Genomic DNA, 26,590 nt, shown 5'->3' with positions numbered 1-26,590 from the left:
GACTGTGAACACGGTCGGGCGAGTCATTCTCGCTTTGCTTTTGCACCCGCGTCACAGTCCAATTTGTGTCGTCGGAAGAGGAAGACGCAAGATTGATTTGCGGCGGTGATGACGATGGCTTGGGCGCTTCTCCGAGCGGCAAACTACTGCTGCTCGGAGAAGCGTCCAAGCCATCGTCGTCGCCGCCGCAAATTTATCCGCGCTCCCAGATTTCGACCCGTGATAAATTCAGCATCGGCGGTCAAGAAGCAAGCCCGATAGGAACCAGATACCAGAAGCCCCCAGAGTTGCTGATCCGAGGAGCTGCTGCTAATCGAGCGTCGGAAGCGCTCGAGTTTCCAGATTTCGACACGTGCCCGTGGATCCACTACCCGTTGCTGTTTGCGTTGAGGATTTCCCATTTGACCATGGCAATCAAGTGATAACTTCCCGCAGTGCTATTCATCTGCCATCGGACCTTGTCAGGACCATCAAATTTGTGGAGAAGAGTTGAAGGAATAATATTTCCGACCTTATTAGATCTTATATTTCTCAATCAATCTCGCAGCTTCATACAAAATTTAATTTGTTATGAATAATTGACTAGTCGTGGACGCTGCTGCTGTGCCATCGGGGTGAGTGCTCAACATTTCACTTTAAAAGTACGGAGAATGGGACATGTAACGAAATTAGGGGAGATTTTGAACGTTGTTTATGAACCAATTATTACGATTTTAGTATCATTCGATCAGAAATATATGTACGCATCGTAAGTAATATATCCGATAAGTGAATTTTGTTGTTTAACTATTGAAAATTTGATAAATGTTGACCCCTTTCTTATCCAACCAATCACGTTCGAGCACTTTTCGACGGTGTCGCTTCCCACTATAAAAGCAAACGGGTCCCTGCTTCTTCCCTCAGTCTTCTTTTTGCGGTCGGACTGTGAACACGGTCGGGCGAGTCATTCTCGCTTTGCTTTTGCACCCGCGTCACAGTCCAATTTGTGTCGTCGGAAGAGGAAGACGCAAGATTGATTTGCGGCGGTGATGACGATGGCTTGGGCGCTTCTCCGAGCGGCAAACTACTGCTGCTCGGAGAAGCGTCCAAGCCATCGTCGTCGCCGCCGCAAATTTATCCGCGCTCCCAGATTTCGACCCGTGATAAATTCAGCATCGGCGGTCAAGAAGCAAGCCCGATAGGAACCAGATACCAGAAGCCCCCAGAGTTGCTGATCCGAGGAGCTGCTGCTAATCGAGCGTCGGAAGCGCTCGAGTTTCCAGATTTCGACACGTGCCCGTGGATCCACTACCCGTTGCTGTTTGCGTTGAGGATTTCCCATTTGACCATGGCAATCAAGTGATAACTTCCCGCAGTGCTATTCATCTGCCATCGGACCTTGTCAGGACCATCAAATTTGTGGAGAAGAGTTGAAGGAATAATATTTCCGACCTTATTAGATCTTATATTTCTCAATCAATCTCGCAGCTTCATACAAAATTTAATTTGTTATGAATAATTGACTAGTCGTGGACGCTGCTGCTGTGCCATCGGGGTGAGTGCTCAACATTTCACTTTAAAAGTACGGAGAATGGGACATGTAACGAAATTAGGGGAGATTTTGAACGTTGTTTATGAACCAATTATTACGATTTTAGTATCATTCGATCAGAAATATATGTACGCATCGTAAGTAATATATCCGATAAGTGAATTTTGTTGTTTAACTATTGAAAATTTGATAAATGTTGACCCCTTTCTTATCCAACCAATCACGTTCGAGCACTTTTCGACGGTGTCGCTTCCCACTATAAAAGCAAACGGGTCCCTGCTTCTTCCCTCAGTCTTCTTTTTGCGGTCGGACTGTGAACACGGTCGGGCGAGTCATTCTCGCTTTGCTTTTGCACCCGCGTCACAGTCCAATTTGTGTCGTCGGAAGAGGAAGACGCAAGATTGATTTGCGGCGGCGATGACGATGGCTTGGGCGCTTCTCCGAGCGGCAAACTACTGCTGCTCGGAGAAGCGTCCAAGCCATCGTCGTCGCCGCCACAAATTTATCCGCGCTCCCAGATTTCGACCCGTGATAAATTCAGCATCGGTGGTCAAGAAGCAAGCCCGATAGGAACCAGATACCAGAAGCCCCCAGAGTTGCTGATCCGAGGAGATGCTGCTAATCGAGCGTCGGACTGGTGAAATCGCTCAAGCTTTCAAGAGTGAGCATCGTTTCCTGATTTCGACTTGTGCCCGGGGATCCAATACCCGTTGCTGTTGTGCGCCATCCACGTCACGAACCATTCAGCTGGTTCGTCGTATAAGCAAATTCCCCGTTTGACCATGGCAATCAACTGATAACATCCCGTAGTGCTATTTATCTGTAACCGTATCGAGGCTAAGAAAGCCATCGGCCCTTGTCAGGGCCATAATATTTGTGGAAAAGAGTTGAAGGAATAATATTTCCAACCTTATTACATCTTTTATTCCTCAATCAATCTCGCAGCTTCGTACAAAATTTAATTTGTTATGAATAATTGATGGCGCGTCAATTTGAGACTATTCGTGGACGCTGCTGCAGTGCCGTCGGGGTGAGTGCTCAAAATTTCATAACGATTGTTAACTAGGGTGGAATTTCCGACAGTGTCTTTGATTTGCCATATTTAATGAGAACACTTCGATTACGAAAATGATCACATGTAACAAAATTGCGACATGTTTAGAATGCTTTTGAAAAGAAATTCCCATTGAACAATTTTCATAATTTTGGCACCATGGATCAGAAATTTACCTTAATATTAAAGAAAACTATTGATTATCAATAGCGAACTATTAAATATTTAGTAATTGTCAACCCTTTCATTCATGTTCGACCAATTTCTCACGCATTATGATTTTCCGCAATTATCAAGTAATTCTAAGTCCAACTCATTATTGGCACATATGCATTTCCCAGATTGGTCGATTAGAAAGAGAAGAGCACGAAGGGGAGGAGCATAATCTGCCAATCTAAGGGTATATAGCATGCTTCCTTCGTTGGATTCGGTTTCATTCCGTTTCGACTTCCGAGCTGGCACAAGCTCCTCCGATCCTGTGCAGCGACGTCCGCACCTGCTAACCTCCAAGCTAGCGATCCAGCGTCTGGTGGTCGGTGGTCAAGAAGCAAGCCCGTTAGGAGCTAAATTCCAGAAGCTGATCCGAAGAGAAAAGAGCAGCGAATCGAGCGTCGGACTTATGAAATCGCTCAAGATTTCAAGTGAGCATCGTTTCCAGATTTCGCCTTGTGCCCGGTGATCCACTACCCGTTGCTGTTGTGCGCCATCCACGGACCATGGCAATCAACTGATCAATCCCGCAATGCTATTTACCTGTGACCGCATCGAGGCTAAGAAAGCCATCGGCCCTTGTCAGGGCCATCAAATTTGTGGAAAAGAGTTGAAAGAATAATATTTCCGACCTTATTACATCTTTTATTCCTCAATCAATCTCACAGTTTCGTACAAAATTTAATTTGTCATGAATAATTGATGGCACGACAATTTGAGACTATTCTTGGACGCTGCTGCTGTGCCGTCGGGGTGAGTGCTCAACATTTCACAACGATTGTAAACTAGAGTGGCATTTCCAACAGTGTCTTTGATTTGCCGAGCATTTCGATTATGAAAATGATCACATGCAACAAAATTGCAAATGGTTTTCAAGAGAAATTCTGATTGAACAATTTTCATCATTTTGGCACCCATTAATCAGAAATTCACTTTCATACCAAAGAAAACTATTGATTATCAATAGCTAACTAGAGAATATTTAGTAAATGTCAAGCATTCCAACTATTCATGTTTGATCAATTTCTCACGCATTATCATTTTTCGCAATTTTCAAGTAATTCTAAGCCCAAAACATTATTGGCACATACCCATTTTCCAGATTGGTCGACTAGAAGAGAAGAGCACGAATTGGAGCAGCATCATCTGCTAATCTAAGGGTTTAAAACATGCTTCCTTCGCCGGATTCGGTTTCATTCCATTTTTGCTTTCGGGCTGGTAAGAGCTTCTCCGAACCTGCTTAGCGAGGAGCACCTCGTAGCCAGAAGCCTGTTGAGCTGTTGATCAGCATCTGGTTTATGAGATTTCGGCTCATGATAAACTCATCTGTGGTGCAGTCAAGAATCAAGCCCGTTAGGCATCATTACTACTATTATTAGACAAATCGAGCGTCCGGCTTGTGGTATCGCTCAAGATTTCAAACTTAAGCTACGTTTTCAGATTTCGACTTTAGCCGTGTGATCTAATACCTGTTGCTGATGTGTGCCATCCACACCACGAAACATTCAACTGGTTCGTCTTGTAAGCAGAGAACTTATACAAATTTCTACACTTGCGTTGGGGATTCTTCGTTTAACCATGGCAATCAACTGATAACATCCTGTAGTGCGATTCATCTAAGACAGCATCCGAGCTAACAAAGCCTTTGGCTCTTTTCAGGGCCACCAAATGTGTGTAAGAGAGTTAACAGAGTAATATTTCCGACTTAATTTATCACATTGCCAAGCAATGAATAATATTTCTCTCAAACCATAAGATCAACAAAGCGATGACTGAAGCTTTCATTATAATCCTCGAATAACTTCTTTCCAATGCTATCATATATTTCATAGGAGGTTACTAATATAATTTCAAAATGATCATACAACCTGAAGTGAAATTTCACATTTTCATAGATAAATATGACGAATTCATCGGATAAAGATAATGTATATTTGGGACATGATTAAACGTACACTTGGCTGCAAATCATTATATGCTTAAATATTCACGAAAGTTTCGAGCACTGAAAACAATATGAAGTCAAAACGAGCAACAAGAACGACATCAAATTCAGTTAAATTAACCATCGTGGTCCTACGTCACCAGTTCGTACAACCCCATAGGGATGTACCCTTATAGTTTTTTTACTTATGACGACAAAACTGAACGTTTGTTCAAAGTTGTCTTGAAAGGTCTCTCAAGTGACTATAAATCACCTGAAGAGATCAAAAATGGAATAAATGATTTACTTGGATTTTCCCCTGTTCAAGTAATCATTATGAAAAAGAGAACCCAATCTGGCATTGTTCGGAAAGGGCTTTCTCAAGAATTTTATTTAGTTCACTTTAACAAAAAAGAACTAAATAATATTAAAGCTTTAGAAAAAGCAAAACTTTTGTTTGATGTCCGTGTGACATGGGAATATTTCCAGAAACCTGGAGCAAATAACCAGAACGCCACTCAATGCCGTCGGTGCCAAAAGTGGGGTCATGGTACAAAAAATTGTCGCATGGATGCTAAATGCATGATTTGCGGAGGTTCTTCTCACGCCAAAGACGTCTGTCCAGTGAAGGAAGATACCACCAAATTTATATGCTGTAATTGCGGGGCTAACCATAAGTCCAATTTTTGGATTTGTCCTTCACGCAAAAGGGTCATTGAGGCTCGTGCCAGGCAGATGAAAGATAATATCTTTTACGATAACGGTCGTTTTCGCAATTTGCCTGGTAGAGTATCGAACAATGCTCATTTTTCAGTTAACGATCGCTTGATCATGAATCATACCCATCAGGAAGATCATAATCATGCTCATTCACAAACAAATTTTAATCCGTCGGGTAGCCGTTCGAATCTTTCAATTTCGAATGTATCTACCCACGGTAAATCCTTTGCCAATATCGTAGCAGGAAATTCGAACTCCTCCCCTGCTCGATCCATGGGTACCCATTCTACTTGTTTCAAATCAAATGGAAAAAACCCTACCGCCACAGGTAACTCTGCTTCTTCGTCTACCGGAAATTCCAATGGGAAATCACATGACATGTCTGCCTCTGATTTTAATTTTCTAACTGAACAATTGAATCTAATGATTGATGCAATGTTCAAAGCCACCACTATGACTGAAGCAGTCCAAATAGGTGTAAAATTTACAAATCAAATTGTTATTGGATTACGTTTTTCTAGTGGATCCAAATAATAATTTAAACATTTTAAATTGGAATGCTCGTTCTCTGAATGGTAAAGAGGACGAGCTTTTTAATTTTATTACGGTTAATAACGTGCATATAGCAGTTATTACCGAAACGTATTTGAAACTTGGATCTAAACTCAAAAGAGATCCTAACTTTTTTGTTTATCGTAATGATCGACTTGATGGGGCATGTGGGGGAGTTGCAATTATCATTCATAGGCGTATAAAACATCAACTGTTTTCATCATTTGAAACTGAAGTTTTTGAAACTTTAGGTGTTTCTGTTGAAACACAGTTTGGTAAATATACTTTCATAGCTGCCTATTTGCCTTTTCAATGCTCTGGACAGCAAGTTAATTTGCTCCAAACTGACTTGCGTAAATTGACTCGCAATGAGTCAAAATTTTTTGTCATTGGTGACTTTAATGCCAAACATCGGTCATGGAATAATTCTCAAAGTAATTCAAACGGCAGAATTTTATTTGATGAGTGCTCTTCAGGATATTTCTCAATTCAATACCCTGATAGCCCCACATGTTTTTCCTCATCTAGAAATCCATCTACGATTGATTTGGTCTTAACCGACTCTAGTCATCTTTGTAGCCAATAAGTTACTCATGCTGATTTTGATTCTGATCATGTGCCTGTTACATTTCAAATATCCCAAGAAGCGATTCTCAATCCTATCAGCTCCACTTTCAATTATTTACGAGCCGACTGGAATATATATAAAACGTTTGTTGACTCAAATCTTGATGTTAACATTTCTTTAGAAACTAAACTTGATATTGACAATGCTCTTGAAACTTTAACAAATTCCATTGTTGAAGCCCGGAGCATTGCAATTCCAAAATGTGAAGTAAAATTTGAATCCGTGATTATAGACGATGATCTTGAACTCTTGAGGAGAAGGCAATTTCAACGCACTCGCGATCCTGCTATGAAAATTATATGGCAGGATTTGCAGAAAGAAATCAAGAAACGTTTTGCTCAATTAAGAAACAAAAATTTTGAAAATAAAATTTCTCAATTGGACCCTGGCTCTAAGCCCTTTTGGAAATTATCTAAAATCTTGAAAAAACCTCAGAAGCCAATACCGGTATTGAAAGAGGAAAACAAATTATTACTTACTAATTGCGAAAAAGCTCAAAAACTTGCTATGCAGTTTGAAAGTGCGCACAATTTTAATTTAGGACTTACTAGTCCAATTGAAAATCAAGTTACTCAGGAGTTCGAAAATATAAAAAAATAATCAAGAGAACGTTTTCGAAAATGCCTGGGAGACTGATTTGGAAGAAGTGAGAACTATTATTAAAAAAATCAAAAACATGAAAGCTCCTGGCGATGATGGAATTTTCTACATCCTCATCAAGAAACTTCCAGAAAGTAGCTTATCATATCTAGTTGATATATTTAACAAATGTTTTCAATTAGCATATTTTCCTGACAAATGGAAAAATGCTAAGGTTGTTCCAATTTTAAAACCAGACAAAAATCCTGCAGAAGCTTCTAGCTATCGTCCAATCAGTTTGCTTTCCTCCATCAGTAAACTTTTTGAAAAGGTTATTTTGAACAGAATGATGGCCCACATCAACGAAAATTCAATTTTTGCAAATGAACAGTTCGGATTCCGCCATGGACATTCGACCACTCATCAACTTTTACGTGCAACAAATTTGATCCGTTCCAACAAATCTGAAGGCTGAAAGACTTCCTGTAAGAGCTGGTGTTCCTCAAGGCAGCATTTTGGGACCAATATTATACAATATTTTCACATCTGACTTACCTGAGTTATCTCGAGGATGTCAAAAATCTTTGTTTGCGGATGACACAGGCCTCTCCGCCAAAGGACGAAGCCTGCGTGTCATCTGTAGTCCATTGCAAAAAAGTTTGGATATTTTTTCTTCATACTTGCAAAAATGGAAGATTTCTCCTAATGCTTTCAAAACTCAACTAATAATATTCCCACATAAACCAAAAGCTCTTTATTTGAAACCTTCAAGTAGACATGTTGTCACGATGAGAGGGGTTCCAATAAATTGGTCAGATGAAGTTAAGTATCTAGGGCTCATGCTAGATAAGAATTTAACTTTCAAAAATCACATTGAGGGCATTCAAGCCAAATGTAATAAATATGTAAAATGTCTCTATCCCCTTATTAATAGAAAATCAAAACTTTGTCTTAAGAACAAGCTTTTGATATTCAAACAAATTTTCAGGCCAGCCATGTTGTATGCTGTACCAATATGGACTAGCTGTTGTAATACCAGAAAGAAAGCTCTGCAGAGAATTCAAAATAAAATTTTGAAAATGATTCTGAGGCTTCCTCCCTGGTATAGTACCAATGAGTTACATAGAATATCCAATGTTGAAACATTGGAACAAATGTCAAATACAATCATTAATAATTTCAGGCAAAATCATTTCAATCTTCTATTGCCACGATTAATGAGTTATATGTTTAGGTTAAGTTAGGTTAAGTATATTAAAAACGGTTTTTTTCTCTTATAAGCAGGTGAAATCAACTCACCTGTAAAAAAACTGAACTGCTATGGCAAATGAAATGTAATATGTTGTTAACAAAATGTTAATTAAATCTTAAATTTATTTTACCAAATTAGGATGATAGTGTTGTCTAATAACACAGAACACCTAGATATAAGAAATGAATGTAATGTTTGGAATGATACTAATAAAGAAATTAATAAAAAAAAAAAATGCGAAACAAACCGGGAGGGATTCTTTATTCAAGTGCCGTTCGCAATTTATCTCATGCACACACTGTCGACGATTGCCCTGCGCGCGCACAATGGGAAATTTATTTCCCATTTATGGTTGCGTGCAAATGACTGACCAAAATCTGAATCAAGCACATCCAATCATCAGTAATGTCGCTCTTCACGGTGGAAAATTCTCACAACTCTTTTAAAATGAAATTGTCGTCCTGAAAAGGACGGTTGGTGGTAGTCACCGTCGATCAAACCAAAAGATCACCGAAGACAATTAAATTGAAATGCGGTCGGTAATTTTGTGCTTTCTTGTCCATCCTTGTATTCGATGGTTTGCTCACTCCTCCGACGGTATTATCAAGGTTTCTGGACGCATTCTCTACGAATTCGTTGGGCTAGATGGATGCCAAGGGTCATGATGAGCGATTACACGGAACCCGCAGCTTTTAGCTTGGGAATAAACAGCAGCAGCGACGAACGTGTGAAATTATTCCGATATGAGTCCTTCTCCGGTTGCTAGTCAACGATTGACGGATGCGCGCGTGAAACCGAGTTTGGTTCACTGAGCCAGAAATTGCTTACGAATTTCATAGGAGAACGCTTGTGAATTGATTTCGCAACTGGTTTTCTCTGTTTCATAAGAGTCTTATGAAATACAAAACGTCCGATATTCACAAGAAATTCTTGTCGTTATCATTGAAGATCTTATCTTTATTTTCCTAAATTCAGAGAGCGATTCTCTACATACATAATGGTCGAAAAGAATTCCATAATTGATATCTATGATCCTTCATAAGAGTATCGATTTTTCGTTTTTCGAAATTGTACCCCAGTATGTTGCCGTAAGACGTTATCCATCGTCAAAAACGTTATCCAACGTCAACTTGGCGGTCGTATCTCGGAAACAACCTCTTACTTTTTTGAATACGATTTGCCACCGCAGGTCTTTTGTCATTTTTGTACTGGTATAACTTTCAGACCATAACTAATATCGCAGTTGCAGATAACATCAAATTATCATGATCTATTTCTCCTTGGCATTACGTCTGCAATGCGATAGAGTCAATTTCTATTATTACCACTATTAGCAAATAATAGCATCTATTGCCAATGTTGTTAATGTTGTTAATGACATATAAATCGGAATCAATTTCCAAAAATTGTTATTCCGAATACACTTATACTTTCAATGTAAATTTCAAAAAAGTGTAGTGAAAATAATACTTTTTGAAAATTCTAAAAAATCACGCTAGTAGACTTTATTAAGTATAGTCTGGGAAATATTCGGAAAATTCTGAAAAAAAACAACATTTATTTATTTATTCATTGTATGTGGTCTTCGATAAAATCGTACAGACTAACCTAATCTAACCTAGCTTTGAAGGACTGCTTTGTCAAATTGAAGTCAAAGTTCTCACTTACAGTATTAAAAGCCCTAATGCATGAACTAAGTGGACTGTTGAACCCGTAGTTTGTTGTATGCCCAAGAATAATAATAAATGCGTGATTTCTTAACGGCCGCTGAGGTACATTGAATGAACTCTGCTGCAATAATTCAGCACAGTCAATGTTTTGGCATAGGATGTCGAATATTGTCAACTGTTGCAACTTCTTCCTTCTTTCCGACAATAGCTCTAAATTTACAAGGCGACAGCGTGCTTGGTAATGTGTTAAATGCAAAGGATCATTCCAAGGAAGATTTCTAAGCGCAAAGCGAATAAACTGTTTTTGTACACGTTCTATGCGAATAACCTCCGATGCCTAATATTAAGGGTATGCGAAATACCGAATGATTCCGTCGAATACGATTCGAAACGAAATTCCGCGGAATTCCACGGAACTCGCACAGGCGAAATTTGTATTTTGCTATTTCGTTTCGTTTCGCCAAATTGTTAAAATATTTCCACGGAAAATTGAAAACAAACGGAATAAAACGGAATTTCGCGAAATTCGAGTTTAATTTCGAACAAAAAAAGGCAAAGCGTTCGCTTCTACCCCTAGCTACAGTCAAAAATGGGTCCGTAATACGGATCAAATCGACTCATATCATGGATCAGAACACTATAACAGCAAATTATCAGCGAGGTAAACGAATGGTGTGCTAGTGAAAGCATACGTTTCTTTAGGAATCGTCTGAGATTAATAACTGGTCGGTGTTCAGACAGACTGAACCAAGTGTTTTTTGACGTTGGATAACGTCTTACGGCAACACATTGGGGTACAATTTCGAAAAACAAAAAATCGCTCGCGTCACGAAAAGTGGTTAGATTTTGACTGTCAATAACATACTAACGCACGGATAGATTTTCGAGATTCTTGCACCAATCGATTGGAAATCTTTCTACAAATCTATTCCAACAATGAAAACTATTGATTTTCATGACTAAACTATTGAAAAATTGGGAAATATTGAAGTATGTCTTATTTTTCATAGAAAAGCACATTTTTCTTGCTATTATAAGGTTTTGACGTTTCGAAGTTTACATGTACCGTAATTTCGGGTGAAATTGACCATTTTTCATGGTTTTTCTTGTCTGTTTGCAATAATGTTGAAAATGCCAAACAACTGAGTGCAGGAAAACAAGTACGACGGTCAGCCTATTTAGCTCATGTATCTACCAACATTTTCTAACACATGTGTTTTTATTGCTAAAAATCATCCCTTAAATAAAAAATCGGGAATCCCATATCGGGGTGAAATTGATCATTGTCGATGCGATTGATGTTATATTTTGAAACGTTTCTACGGAATATGAGCTCCCTGAATCCGAATAATGTAATATATAAAGATATAATGAATAGTTAATTTCAAGAATTGCAATGAAAACGCCTAAATGTAGGCAATTTCCTAACTAAATCCCTGATATCTAACAGAAATTTAATTATTTCAACCGTAGGTATGAGCTAATTGGCACGAGTTTAGAAGATGAAATCGGGCTCGGGGATATATTTTAAGCACCCTTACAAACTTTACTTACTACGAATAATGCCGTTATCGTCGTCGCTTCCTACATGTAAATGCATGCAAAACGATCAGAGTTTCATTTGTCAAACAAAGAGCTGAAACTAATCAGCAACAGCTTTGTTGATGTTTTGATTTGGTAAGAAATTGTCGATCGAATCAAAATACGCATACAGAGAAGACTACAAAAATGCTTGGCGTGGATCGCGCACAGGTTGATATCCTCAAACAAACCGATCAGTTAGGCCACTCGTTTCCTGTAGGACCATGATGGCCGAGCTCAGGAATCGCAATTTTGCCTCTTGCAGAAGAATTTCTTCATGATGCGGAACTTCTTCGAGTATCAAAAGGGGATCATGCCAATTATCGTTACTGGCAACTTTAACATCGATTTGAGCAAAGAGGAGAACTTGGAGTTCGCGAACTTCATGGAGAAGTACCTCAACCTCAAACTTGCTTCGGAACCTACTAAAAAGCAACCAATCTAAGTGGATCATGCGTGGACCTAACGTTCAACCGGAATATTTGTTTGGGGAGCAAGAGTTACCGCTCATGCTTCTTCTTCCATCGACCGATTCGGTCGGTGTTGAAGTGTTAACCGAACCAACCAAATAATAACACACAATGTCGATAATAGATCAGAATTGACATGCAACAAATAGTATGAAAATGGATTAGATTTTTATCATTAGAATCTTTTATAAGTTCGTGACGATCCCAAGCCAGGAAATAGAAGAAGCTAACGTTATCCAACGTTAACTTGGCGGTTGTATCTCGGAAACAACCTCTTACTTCTTTTTCATGTTTCCAGAAAAACGTTCCCCAGGCATGCGAAATATCCAAATATTTGTGTTATTTGCTGTAATAATGCAACTTATCTATTTTATGATACATCTGTATAAAAATAGCATAGGAAAAATCATATTTGATTGAGTCCTTAACGTTTCTTTAGAACACCAAAATATCATCTAGTCCGGTCTGTCTGAACACCGACCAGCTGTGGTATGGGTTTCAATGGTCCACAAATATGAATCAACGCTTCTAGGCATTTATATATCCTACGAATGGAACAAAAGTGTTTAAGCATGTTATTGTTGATTGCGATGCTGTATAGATTTATGGTTCGCGTAGGTAAAATAGGTTCTGCGTAATTGCTACTCTGTTTAATCCAATTCTGATCCATATCTGTTTGCTATCCATAACTGTTGGATGACAGTAGTATTGACTGGTCCGCAGGATATGATAAACTGCACTGCCGTTGTAAAGTTTCCAAAAACGCCCATTTGCCCTAAATTCCTCGCGGCGAATAGCCCAGGAAAGGAACAACTGCGTTTGAAACTACCGCAATGTTATCTTCCATAAGAATGAAGAGAGCAAAACCACGGTTTCCTCCGGGGAACATCGCGTGTCCTTTTGAGCAAATCCGTTAATATATCGCAAAAACTGTTTGTACACAAATGTAAAAAAAAGTAAGAGGTTGTTTCCGAGATACAACCGCCAAGTTGACGTTGGATATCGTTAGCTTCTTCTATTTCCTGGCTAGAGACCGTCACGAATTTATGAAAGATTTCTACTATTTCTAAAATCAATTTTCATACTATTTGTTGTAATTCTGACCTATTATGGACATTTTGTGTATTTTTATTTGGTTGGTTCGGTTGACACTTCAACACCGATAGAATCGGTCAATGGAAGAATGGATGGAGTACCGGTCCTCAAAGTATCAAATAAATTTTAAAATCATCCTCTACAACATAGCATCGACCAAACAATGAAAAGATACAGTTTAAACTGATAATAAACTAATTCAGTTTTGTGAGAACACCGCAGTTAGCGTTCTACTACTAATATTTCTATTGGCCTAACTGATCGGTTTGTTTGAGGATACCAAACTGTGCGCGATCCACGCCAAGCGTGTCAGCATCATGCCGGGTCACAACAATGCATTCGACGTAAAAGAGTTACAACCAGAGACGTATCATCTATTGCTATTATTTGATCAATAAATTTATTTATTTATCAATTATAATTTTGCTTGATTAGTTTTCAACTGAGATGATTGGCAAATAAAGTAGTACCGTAAATTCGGGTGAAATTGATCACCGTGTAACACGATTTTTTCTGACTCATAGAGCACCAATATCAATGTAACCTATGGTAAATGAACGTTATTTGTCTCAACTATTGTCAAATTGTGTACTGTGAAGTTTTTTGTGTTACAGAATGATCTTTTCTATAAAAAATATTATAAAATTTCAGAACTATGTTCGGTGTGGTATTGGCAGACATGCATAAACTTTTGGTTCTAAACAAGGATTTGGACATGGTGTCAGCCTGAAAGCTTGTGAGGATGCTTAAAATATATCCCCAATACAGATTGCATAATCAAAATTCGTACCAGTTTGCTAATTTTGTATAAATAATTGAATTTCTGTTAAATATTAGAAAATTCCTTTGGAAATTGCCTACATTTAGGCGTTTTCAGAGGTTTTCTTTAAATTCAATTATTGATTATTTCAATAAATATATGTTCAATAAATAATATGTTGTTAAGAATTTGGCAAGCATAATCGGATTCAGGGACCCCAAATTAGTTATGTAGAATTGTTTTCTAGACAAACATTAGTGGAATTGACAACAAATCAATTTCACCCCGGAATATGATTTCTTGGTTTTTTATTTTAAACATGTTTTTTAGCACTAAAATCACATTTGTTAGAAAATTTTGGCACATGAGCCAATGAACTTCACCGTCGTACTTGTTTTCCTGCATTCAGTCGTTTGGCGTTTTCAACATTATTAAAAACAGACAAGAAAAACCATGAAAAATTATCAATTTAGATAAACTTCAAAACGTCAAAACCTTATAACAGCAAGAAAAATGTGCTCTTCTATGAAAAATAAGACATGCCTCGATATTTACCATTTTTTCAATAGTTAAGTCATGAAAATCAATAGTTTTCATTATTGAAGTAGATTCGTAGAAAGATTTCCAATCGATTGGTGCAAGAATCTTGAAAATCTATGCGGGCGTTAGTAAGTTATTAATAGTCAAAATCTAACCACTTTTCGTGACGCGAGCGATTTTTCGTTTTTCGAAATTGTACCCCAGTATGTTGCCGTAAGACGTTATCCAACGTCAAAAAGCTGCGGAGCGTGAGTCCCTGATGTTCTGGATTTGCTCAGGTGGTGCAGAATATTGATGCGCGCATTAGTTCTCTCTCTTGCTTTCCCGCTATGACGTCACTTTTAACACAGCATAAGAACAGCTTTCCCAAATCAACGCGATTTTTTCCGCGATGGCGACAAAAAATCGCCGCGATTTCGTTGTTGTGTCATAAAACTCTACATGTAGCAGCGAAATCGCCGCGATTGTTTGTCGCTGTCGCCGTAAAAAATCGCGTTGATTTGGGTGATGCAAAGCCACACCTCAAATTTTCAAGAGCATAAATCTAAAGAACCAGACGATTCACCAGATTCAAGCTGAAAACTCTATCGATTGGTTACTCGATGGCCAATCGATCAAGTGTTTAGCCGCTGTCGGGTACGTTAGATTTGTGCTCTTGAAATTCTGAGGTATGCCTTCGATTTAGAGAAAGATGCATACATTATTTTTTATCGAAAAGTGAATCTAGGTTTATTCACGCTGTACCACACCACCAACTCCTCTCTCCTCTTATAACGTGACATAATTTCCTCACGACCCCCAATTAATAAAAAAAATGCGAATATTGATAATATATCATTACAAGTATTAGAAGCCAAATGCCGCAAGGCAAAAGTCTTAGCCTTTTCAATACCGACATCATGTTTCAAAACTCTCTAGTTTCGCCATCTGTCGATCGATTTTGATGATTTATTTCAGGAAAAATCACAAATCAGTTATGAATTTGATTCATGCATTGCATGCACCATCAAAATTGGTTCCGGATATAGATTCAAGTTTGGTGGGGTACCTAGGGTATTTCACAATGGAAAAGCGCAACATTTTTTTTTTCGATTTTCGCACATCTAAATCCTGAGAAAAAAAATATGAGCCAAACATTAACTTTAGCTCATTGAAAAACGGATTGTCTGAACGAACATGGGTGAACTTGTCAGCCATATTTGCGGTTCCTCTATGTTATGTAGTCCAGGTTCATAACTTATTTTTCGAAATATTCAAATATTTTTTAAAATACTCTCGAGGCTCAAAATTTAGTGAAAATGTGGTTTTGTAGTCAGTTTTAAACAAAGAATTTGAAAATGAGATAATATCAACAATCCTAAATTCTTCCAGAAATCGTCCAGAAATTCCTTCACAGATTTTGGAATAAGATCATTTCTCCAGTATTTGCTCTTCAAAATAATTGAAATACCTTCAGTATTTTCTACAAGGCTTACTCTTAAAGTTTGTTTTCGTCCAGATTTGATTCCTCCAAGAATTAATTCACAGTTAATGCAAAGCTTTTCCAGAAAATTTATTAGGAACTTCTAAATTAACCCCAACAGGCAATCCTGGTTAAGCTGCTGCCGCAATATCTCTTGGAGTTTATCACTTTTGCAGTTTAAATTTATCTTGATTGATTTCTTAGGTATGTGTTGATGGATTCTTTAAAATTTAATTTAATTCAATACTCCAGCAAATACTAAAGCAAATATTCCAGTGATTCCTCTGTTCTATTTACTTTTCTTCTTCTTTCTGGCGTTATGTTCCAACTGGGACAGAGTCTGCTTCTCAGTTTAGTGTTTTCATGATCACTTATCGACTTGTGTCCCCAATCTCATTTATTCATGCCACAAAGCATAAAGTACAGCAAAAAAATGAATATCATTATTCCATGTTTTATGGTATATATTAGCATGACATCACATCCACATGATTAAAAAAAATGTTTCGACCCACTTCTTAGTTGTAAGATTTAAATTAAACCCACTCATTGTCTTGTGTCAGATATGTTGAAATGAAACCTTATAAAGTTATTAAGATAATTTCAAACAAACAGAAAAGAGTTAGGTACCAAAACATGTAGCGGAATTTGGGGCAAGTGTGCCACCTTAAGCAAATTGTTCTCTAACTTTGCCTAAAGCTTATAAAGTCTACCAATTTAGCCTCATGAGGTTAGTTTCACATCTTTTCATAACCAATAGGCCATTTAAAAGAAAATAATTTCAAAGAGTAATAGTTTTTGAGCTTCTCAAATATCATCCAAAATAACCTATTTTTCGACACTATGGGGCAAGTGTGCCACCCATATGGGGCAAGACGGCCACCGAATGAACATCGCATGTAATTCTACTTTGTTATAGAACTTTATTTTTTTTATAAATATTACTTACAAAGCAGACGCTGATCGGTAATTTAAAAATTAATTTTAAGTTTACCGTAAAAAGGGGATGCTTTATAACAAGTTTCAAAACATGCGTAACTCTATTACTCAATTCGAATAACTAAAATGGTTATTTTTGTCTCCATTTATTACAATATATGCATTACCCTTATATTACAGCGAATATGTATAATATTAAACTAGATCAGCTCTGAATAACGGTAATATATTGATGTAGATATGTAAAACGGTACTTTATAAGCCGAAAAACATGTTAATATTGAATATCTTGTAAAAAAATCACTTTGGGGAGCAAAAATGTCAGTTATTCCCCTATTATACTTCAGAAAGTACTTCTGGTGCCTCATTTTGGTATATTGTTATGATTTTGTTGATGATGTTTACCTTTTTATAAATTTCTCTCCAACAATTTTTGTTTACCTAATAGGTGGCATATTTGCCACAATAAGTATACATTTCAACCAAACTGGATTTCGTATGTAAAACTAAATACTTTATTCGTTCAAATGCCACAATAACTTACACATTTGAATAATTTCACGATGTACAGTACGTTTGAAAAATCTGTTAATAATGTACCTTTCACCATGCTATTTAGAAACTACGAAATCTTATAAAAATCCACTCAAATTTGGTTGTCTTTGCACAAGTCGATGTAAATACGTGAAAAATAGAGCAATTTCAATCATATTTTGATCATTGTATTGTGAACTATAAGGGAGCATATTGTTAAGCTCAAAGAGAAAATATATATTGTAGTTTTTATAAAAAGCAGGGGTGAGACACTTGCCTCAAAGTCCGCTAAGGATTCCGCTGAGCAACACTGAGGTTTCCATATGGTAGAGGATTTAAAAATAAGTTTTTTATGCCTATGGCCAAATTTCCAGCTTTTGACAAGAAAAAAAACTTAAACGTGTATTCCGCGAAACAAATTCAAAAATTTCGTTTCGTTTCGAAAAATTCCGTGAGATATTTGATTTCGTATCGAGTTACACGAAACATTTTTAAATTTCGTTTCGTTTCGTCATTATCAGCGCAAGATATTCCGCGTATCGTTTCGTTTCGTATCGACATGGAAAAAATCCATATCGCATACCCTTACCTAATATGGCGTCCAAACAGGGGATGCGTACTCCAGGATGCTTCGCACCAGGGCACAATATAGTGATTTTAGAGCCTTATTTTATAAGTCGAGTCGATCAAAAACGACTCGACTGGAGTCATTGTCGACCAAAAATTTCGCTCGACTTGGCTCCGTCACTCGAGTTTATCGACAGTTATCACTCTATGTGACTAGATTACTATGGGGCTCTGCATTATTTTGATTTTGCATGGGATTTTGACTTTTACTGGCCTTGTTGTTTACAAATTTTATGGAAGAGTGAAAGAGAGAGGAAGATTTTTGTGCAGAGCCTCATGGGGACATCTGAAATATGCATGCTTACTTTGATCGACAATGACTAGAGACGAGTCATGTGAATTCGCTCGAATTACAAAATTAGTGCATATATATCTGTTAGTTGTGCAGCATTACGTCGGACGAAGCCGAGTACGGAAAAAGCCTTGGCAGTCATTGTGGCAACATGATCAATAAAGCGGAGTTTGTTATCTATAGTCACACCGAGGTCCACTATAGATTCAACTCGTTCTAGCTGAACGGACTTGATACGGTAGTTATGCACAATAGGATTTCTGCATTGACTAAAAGAGATCGATTTGCATTTTTAATGTTGATATGCATGCCATTCTCGTTGCAATCAAGAGCCGACACGATCACTCTGAATATTTTTAGATCATCAGCAAAAAGTAACTTTCCGGAGGAAATTCGAGAACAGAGATCGTTTACGAACATTACGAAGATGAGAGGACCTAACACACTGCCTTGTGGTACTCCAGACGGTATTTCGAATTCATCGGAGCGTGCTGAGTTAATCCGGACAAATGCTTTTCGCTCAGACAAGTATGAAAAATCCAGTCCATAATCCAATCCGGTAGTCCTATGTGCTTCAGCTTTTCTACTGCATACGCATGCGGAACGGTGTCGAACGCTTTTGAAAAGTCGACTTGATTTCGATGCTCAATCTCTCGAAACAGTACGGTCGTGTAACATAGCAAGTTAGAGGTTGTCGAACGATGTGGAACAAAACCATGTTGGTGATCGGAGACGAGCGGTTTCACAGCGTTAAGCAAAACTTCGTGCACTAGCGTCTCAAAGACTTCATCAGATTGATTAAGAAACACGATCAAAGCAAGCTCGATAAATAGCAGCAGCTAAGGAGACTTATCATGCACTGTTATCTCCCCGCTATAATCAGAACTGTAGCAGTAAAAGATTAACAAACTCTCACGATGTGTTGCGGATCATGATTGTTATAAAGAGGAAACAGCAAGAGATACTCTCAATTTTCTTAGAATTATACCCCTGCACTTCATGTTATCGCCCTGATCGTTCATTGTATGTATGTTAATGGCCTAAATCTCCAAAATGACAAAGAACGTGCCTGCTAACCATCGGATACAATTGAAGACCTAAAGACATATATTTAAGGGCTTCTAGAAAACAGGGCAGATATGCTTAGGTATGTCTTTAACAATTGTATGGATCTACCAGATCTGATTCTAACTACTCATATCATGCAAGTTTAGCTAAAATTGGACTCATAATAGATAATAGATGTTTAAACAAAGTTACGTAACTTAAATTCAGAAGAACAAGGGTACGAAATTATAAACACACTTCATTTACACTGAATATTTCGAATTAAATGAGTACCAAAACCCCAAAACCAAACTAGAGAATGTAAGCCAACGAGTATTTCCTTTCGTCGCTGATTGACATTCCAAAGCTGTGCACTTACGGACGGTCATCAACCGAAATCTCGGTCATCGGCGAGTGTGCCTTTACCGTTGACGCGTTTACCCGGCTCAGATTTCTTCTGCATCGACCGTCGAGTTCTAGCTTAGAAATACAATCTGGTAATGGCGAATAGGGCAGCCAGTAATTGAAAAGCTTCTTTAACTGTCGTTCGAACGCAACTAGTACAAAATTGACAAATTTACGCGATTGTCAAACTCTATACATGACGGACATTTTTAGTAATTGTACTACTATTACAGCATTTGATATCGTATGGTCACCCTATCCAAGCATCAATAGCACTTGCCGCAGCACTTGGGATTTAATCCTTCTCCGACGCAGACTCCACTTCCGCAGGATGATGCTGTGATGTGTCATCAATCTATCTCCGGTAGGGGAACTGGGGGTAATTTGCCCACGATAAGAAAATAAAAGCGATTTTAGAAATATATTTTGATGCAATGACTCGCATATGTCTCCTTCCTAGCAGTTTGCTGAAGAACACCCGTACCATAATTTATTTTTTCGCCTACAGGTAAACCCCCATTTGTAACTTTATGAAAATTCATCTTGTTTGCGTTTACCCATGTTATACAATTTCGGGTTAAAAAGCCTTCAAAACTATGCCGTTCGTCCAAATCAAATTTTGTTCAGGGTGTCTACTACCTGGAAAAACCTGGAAAACCTGGAATTATCAGGGAATTTTATTCAGCCTGGAAAAACCTGGAATTCTCAGGGAATTTCGGCCATAATCAGGGAAATTATTTAGAATCAGTAATATAAAGTAGAATATGTCCTTTTTATGATTGAAAGTCTTTTCAATCATAAAAATTTTCAGCTGCGCCGCTGTCAAGAAGCTACTAAAGATGCTCAGTCTTTCATTTTTTTAACGATTTGTATTTATCCAACATAAAACATGTTTAGATGTTTGCATAATTATCTAAACTCTTTAACTCAAATCGTATCTTAAGATTAGAAAGTTTGAAAAGGCTAATACAATTTTTTCCAGCATTTCATCAAAATATCATTGCTGAGGTTCAAACATTTGTCTTATCATTTTTCAGATAATATTTTCACACTCCATGGATTCTTGAAAACTTTATTCAAGGTTCCACATCAGTTATTACTACAGTCATTTACTACAGGTATTTTTCAAATTATTCATACTTAAGTTTCTCCGAAAAGTCTTGTGGGACATTATTCAGAGTTTCGATGTTTTCTTTTTCAGTTATATTAGCATTTATCAAGAAAATCCTATGAAGAATTTTATCAAGAATACAGGAGTTTTTTTTCAGAGATCCTCGTAAGAATTCATCAAGGCATGCTTAGAACTCACACATACATTTTCTTTAGAAATTCAAGGCGTAGACTAGTATTTTTTATATTTCTTTGGGAAATAAAAAAATAACAGGAATTACTGAATGAATTTTGAATTTCAAAGATGCTCTTAACGTGAATGTTGGAGAAAAACCAAGGGAAATTAATGGAAACATTAATGGATATCTTTCTTGAGAACATGAGACTTCCTTTGAAAATTTCTCCAACGGTCTTTGGAGGGATTCCTGATGCAATCTCCAAAGTAGTTTCTATGGTTATCCCAAGAAAAACTCCAGATTGAGTTCTTGAAGGTAACCAAAACTACATTCTTGGAAGAATTTCTTAGAAAGTTCTTGAAAAATCATAAAAAAAAACTCCTGCAGAGATCGTTTGAGTAAGATGTAAAAGAAATCCACAAAAAACTGGAACTCCAAAAAAATCTTAAAATCATTCTTAGTTCAAATGAAGAGCCAAAATCTCATGACGTGATTCATGTTGGGTTTCTTTTCGTATTCATAATTCATGTATGGTCTCGTTTTGGTTTATGTCTGTTTTTTTCAAGCAAGACGTATTTAAAATTCTATTTTCAAGACGATCAAACGCTACCAGATCCAATTTCCTCAAGATAAAATCTTAAAAAAAGATGCAAAACGCTCTCTAGAGAAATTTTGTGGGTGTATCGCTGAGTTCCATAATTCAGAAGGAAAAGGATTTTTCCCTTAAGTTTGGCTTAAGTTAAAAGCACTTTCAGATCATTTGATAAGAATAATTCTTGAAAACTTATTCATACAAACTCAAGTCAAAAAAATACAAACTTACTTTATCGATCCTACGTGTTTCGCTGGCGGAATTCTACATGTACCGCTCTGAACCAACTCGATTTATCACTTTTAACGTTTAATTTCCGGATTTACAAAACGACGTAAGTAAGATTTTCAACTTTCGCAACCTAACCACTACTTTCGCCGCTCCGCTGTATGGAGAGACAAAGTGACTTAACCACGAATCAAAACAAAACACTACTTGAGTCGATTTTACACTTGTAGAAAAACGTCGCAAGTAACTGAATAAAACGGCTAAACATTTGTCATAATTTAAAATAATAGGACTCCATAGTTTTTTAACGCGAGCTCATTGTATGCAAAATTCAAGTAATGTACACGTCGAAAAAATGTTTAAAAGGTGATTCATTTTAAAACAGTTTTAAAGGACAGGTTGTGATTCTTCTGAATTAATTTTCTCAAAACCGTAGGAAAGCTACTTACGTCGATTTGAAAAAGTAATCGAGAATTTTTTTTGGCGGAAATAAAAAAAATCATCAAATTTTTATATACTTTTGTGATGTTGTTTATACATAAATGTTGTTTGTTAACCCTCTAATACCCAAATTTATATTTTCGATCAAAATAACATTTTTCGTTATCTAAAATCGTTCTAAACACGTTTTGGGCAATGCTTTATTTTTATTTGCAAATTTATGAATTTTTGTTTTTGATTTTTATAATTTTTATTTTTGAATATCCCTATTCGTTTTAATTTTTTTTAAAGCTTCTTCTAGTCACTGATTTTTAACAATAATAAAAACTTTCGATTTTGCAGTACTTTTGAAATTATTAATTTTTATTTTTTTTTCTGGAACATATTTTATATTCCGTGTAACTAACGGAAAACTGGTTTGAAATTATTTTAATACCATCAGGCTCATCTTCTGTGATAGGTTGATTGTAGAAAAAAAAAATAAAAAGTATGACTTTTTGCATTACACCCCAGACATTTGTAGGTTATAAAAATAAAATTTTTCTAACATTTTTCAAAATTACAGAAAAGTTTCAAAAGTCATAAAAATATTCCTTATATGCGTGTTATGAGATAAGGTTTAAGCCAAACATAAAATCGTTTTGATTTCCGAGGTATGAAAAAATACACAAAATTCCTAAGTGACGGGGTACACGGAAAGGCGGGGTTGGGTATTAGAGTGTTTAAATAAAACATACTTTGAAATTTATCGTTTTTTATTTGTTTAAGTGCTTTAAAGCACTCTTTGAAAAAAAAATTTAGCCATGTCAAATGAACTATCGTTTATGTATTTTGGATAATTTCTACTACCTGGACTTTTTAACCTGGAAAAACCTGGAAATCTCAGGGAATTTCATTTCTGTAAATAAGTAGACACCCTGTTGTCCCTCATGGCCAAATTACCCCCAGTTCCCCTATACCAACTGACTGCGATTGCATCCAATCAGATCCCACTAGGCCAGCGCTGCTGACCGACCGGGGTCCGGACGGTCAGTAAGGGATGTTATCTTTCGTCTTACAGTAGTGGCGAGCAAGCACCACATCAACTTCGTCGTCAGCAACGTGCCCTAAACAGATGATGAGGTCCAATGTCGAGGGTGGGAGGTTCGTTCTCTTTTTTTTCTGCTCCTTCGACCTTGGTGCGGCTCGCTGGCTCTTCAGTACGGATTACCATCACTCATCCCGGGCTCAACGCGTCATCGGACCCAATGTTTCCATCAGTCGTCCGTCAGTCCGGCGTTACTTAGTATCGTCGTTTTGATGGTTGGCTGTTTTTCTTGGATGAGGTTAGTCATGTACCAAGCACTACAATCACTGTAGTGGTAGGATAAAATTTGGTTCTATCGCACGCTCTCATTTCTGGTGAGTTTTGTATGGTAGTAAGTTGTATCAAAAATAAAGCAGGTAGATTGTTCAAGTAGTAAATCACGTTCATATTATTTCCAGTTACGATTAATAGTCACTCTTTCATTTATGTTATTCAAATCGGAATGACCCATATTGATGGGTGATCCGTAATAGGTGACCAAAATAATCTTCTATCTTATGGGCCCTATTTTATAAGTCGAGTCGATTAAAAACGACTCGACTAGAGTCACTGTCGACCAAAAATTTCGCTCGACTTGGCTCTGTCACTCGAATTTATCGACAGTTGTCACTCTATGTGACTGGATTACTATGGGAGTCGACGGGTGACATCTGAAATATGCATGCCTACTTTGATCGACAATAAGCTCAGACGAGTCACATGAATCTGCTCGATTTACAAAATAGACCCCTATTATATAAATAAAAAAGGAATGGTGTTTGTATGGCTTACGAACGGGTCAACGGATTTGAATAATTCTTTCTCCATTTTGTTAGTCAAGGGTTCCGACGTGTTTGTGTGAATATAAATCCCAGGATATTCACCGATAAAGTCGGAAAAACGAACGTGAACGGAGCTGCCTTTTCGTATGGGACGTTTCACAGCGTTTTTCAACAGCCTACTTGATGGCAAGACGAAGTTTACCGGGACCACTAGTATCAAAAATATAAGGCTACTTACAACATTAGTTTGTTGAATGAATCTCAATGATAGAGTTCTAATCAGAGATGAAGGGCACGATTCACGAAATATAATGGAAGAGAACATGTTCCTGGAGCCGGTCTATGCATACCTGATTTGCGAACGGTATTCTTCATAGCATTAAAAAAAAATCATGGTTGAAAAATCTAATGGGGTAGAATTTCGGATGTTTCAGCACATGAAAGGAAACCACTCTCATCTCGATAAATAATCCCTGCATTATTATTTATTCATGTATTTTACCTTCGTCTCGTATTTCCTGCTCTCACATTTCAACGCATAACAATCATGAGAAATTTTGTGACTTCATTCTGCCTCCAGCTCCTCGTTTCCCTAATTACTGTATCGTTAGTTAACCGCTCTTGTTTGAGCTCGTTATTCCCTTCCCATTGTCCTAGACGCTTCTCCAAACACTTTTTTTTCTGTTTTGTAATAAGTCGTAGTAATGGTTTCTCATTTACAAATTTGAACATGCTTTTCCACCGTTTTTATTTTGTTTAAGAATTTGCAAGATTTGCACTGAATGTTTTACTTCCCTCTCACAGCTTTTTCAGCTTAACACTTTTCCATTTTTTTTGTTAACATGTCTCGTTTATTTTCGGTTTTAATTTTGCTTTTCAATAATTTACATCGATTTTTGATTTTCTCCACGGCTGTTAATGGTTCGTTACTCTTTTTCCCTATTAAAACTTTTTATTTTCTGGTTTAATCTATTTACATCGGTCAATTAGTTGGATTACTTTTACCTAACTTTACAATTACTGTTGCTATCCTTTCTCGTTTGTTTATAAGTTGTTTTAAATATTCACTTGCAGTAGTTTGATTGAAAATTGAAAGGTTTGCTTCGTTTCGGTTTCGATTTAGCCTAGTTACATTGTCACCATTTTTTTGTTTGTTGTAGCTTTATAGTGTATAAAAACTTATTACATCTCATTCACGTTTGTTGTTATTCCATTATTATACACAGTTATTTGCAAATTCGGTAAAGTTTGTCTCTTTCGCTCTACTATTTACAAACGAGTCGCATTCAGTTACAGTAGAACAGATGGAAATTTTTATGTTCGTGTTTTTGTTAGAGTAGAAGATTTCAGTTTTCAATTTACTTCAAATTGGAGAGCTTAAGATTAAATGCTTTTGAAACGGCTGGACCGAAAAGTACGTCCAACTCACTTTACTAGGTTTTAGAGTTTTGGGGAGGGGAAAAAGTGGGTTTACCTCTTCTTATTGTTGTTGTTTGCCGCACGTGAGAGTGTTCAGTATTTGGAACGTGATTGGGCCCTGGCTTCCTATCAGAAACGGGTTGCATTGTGCAGCATTCGTTCACTGTTGACGCCGTTGTTGGTGGGGGGCATTTGGGTGGACGAAGCCACTGAGTCTGGTGTGCTGCAGTGGGGTGGCAGTTCGGGAACGGTTTGCAGTAGGCTCGATGGCTGGAAAGGGAAGAAATGAGAGGACGTAATGTAACTTAATGCTGTAACTAATGCGTTTGAATAGTTTCAGTTTGTTAGTGTATCATAATTAAGAAACGATTAATGTTGTAAGTTGTATGACATTCTCAATCATGGCGTCTTAACACGTTTATTGTAAATCGAGCATATACTGCCGTGAATCGCTAGTCAGTCCCATCTGCATTTTCGTCATAATTGAGTTGAGTTCAGTTTTCAGCATTTCTTCCAATGCTCTTTCAGCTGCACTTATGAAATAATATGATTTGTTCGGAAAAATTTGGAAACAACAGCAAGTCAAATGGTCCCATAATGAAAAGTAACCGCATATCAGTCTTACTACAGACTTTTGCACCGATGGGACTGACTTGCGATTCACGGCAGTATACGAGCAGCGGAGTTAGTTACCCGATCTTCTCTAAGATTGCTCGTACCCCGACCAGTACCGAAAGGGATCGGAGTTGTTGGGCAGACAACAAGGCTAAGGAGCACACAGAGGGGTCTACTTTATTCCTGTAGGGACGAAGAATTATGTATGTTGTGATCGCAACGCGTGAAGTCGTCTGAGGAATCAACTGAAATTGGTTATGATAGCCACAAAGATTGTTATAATGCCCAT

General features: G+C 37.4%; 1 protein-coding gene across 6 annotated transcripts in view; it reads right to left on the bottom strand.

Annotated features, from left to right (window-relative positions):
- Positions 1 to 24,724: 24,724 nt before the first annotated feature.
- LOC5576331 (nephrin) overlaps positions 24,725 to 26,590 on the bottom strand; it is a 1,001,823-nt gene continuing 999,957 nt past the window's right edge. For 4 of the 6 annotated variants that reach the window (XM_021855560.1, XM_021855563.1, XM_021855562.1 and 1 more), the window contains exon 19: positions 25,868 to 25,956. Coding sequence is in view for 2 of the 6 variants with exons in the window: in XM_021855561.1 (XP_021711253.1) it covers positions 25,816 to 25,956 (141 nt within the window). In the remaining 4 variants the exon portion in view is untranslated. Of the gene's footprint in view, positions 25,957 to 26,590 lie in introns of all 6 variants that reach the window. The other 2 variants (XM_021855561.1, XM_021855565.1) reach the window with 1 other exon arrangement.

Source organism: Aedes aegypti, chromosome 3 (genome assembly GCF_002204515.2).
Source record: "Aedes aegypti strain LVP_AGWG chromosome 3, AaegL5.0 Primary Assembly, whole genome shotgun sequence".
NCBI classification, from domain to species: domain Eukaryota; kingdom Metazoa; phylum Arthropoda; class Insecta; order Diptera; family Culicidae; genus Aedes; species Aedes aegypti.
The sequence above is the reverse complement of the archived record's forward strand: the minus strand, read 5'-3'. Positions and strand labels throughout refer to the sequence as shown.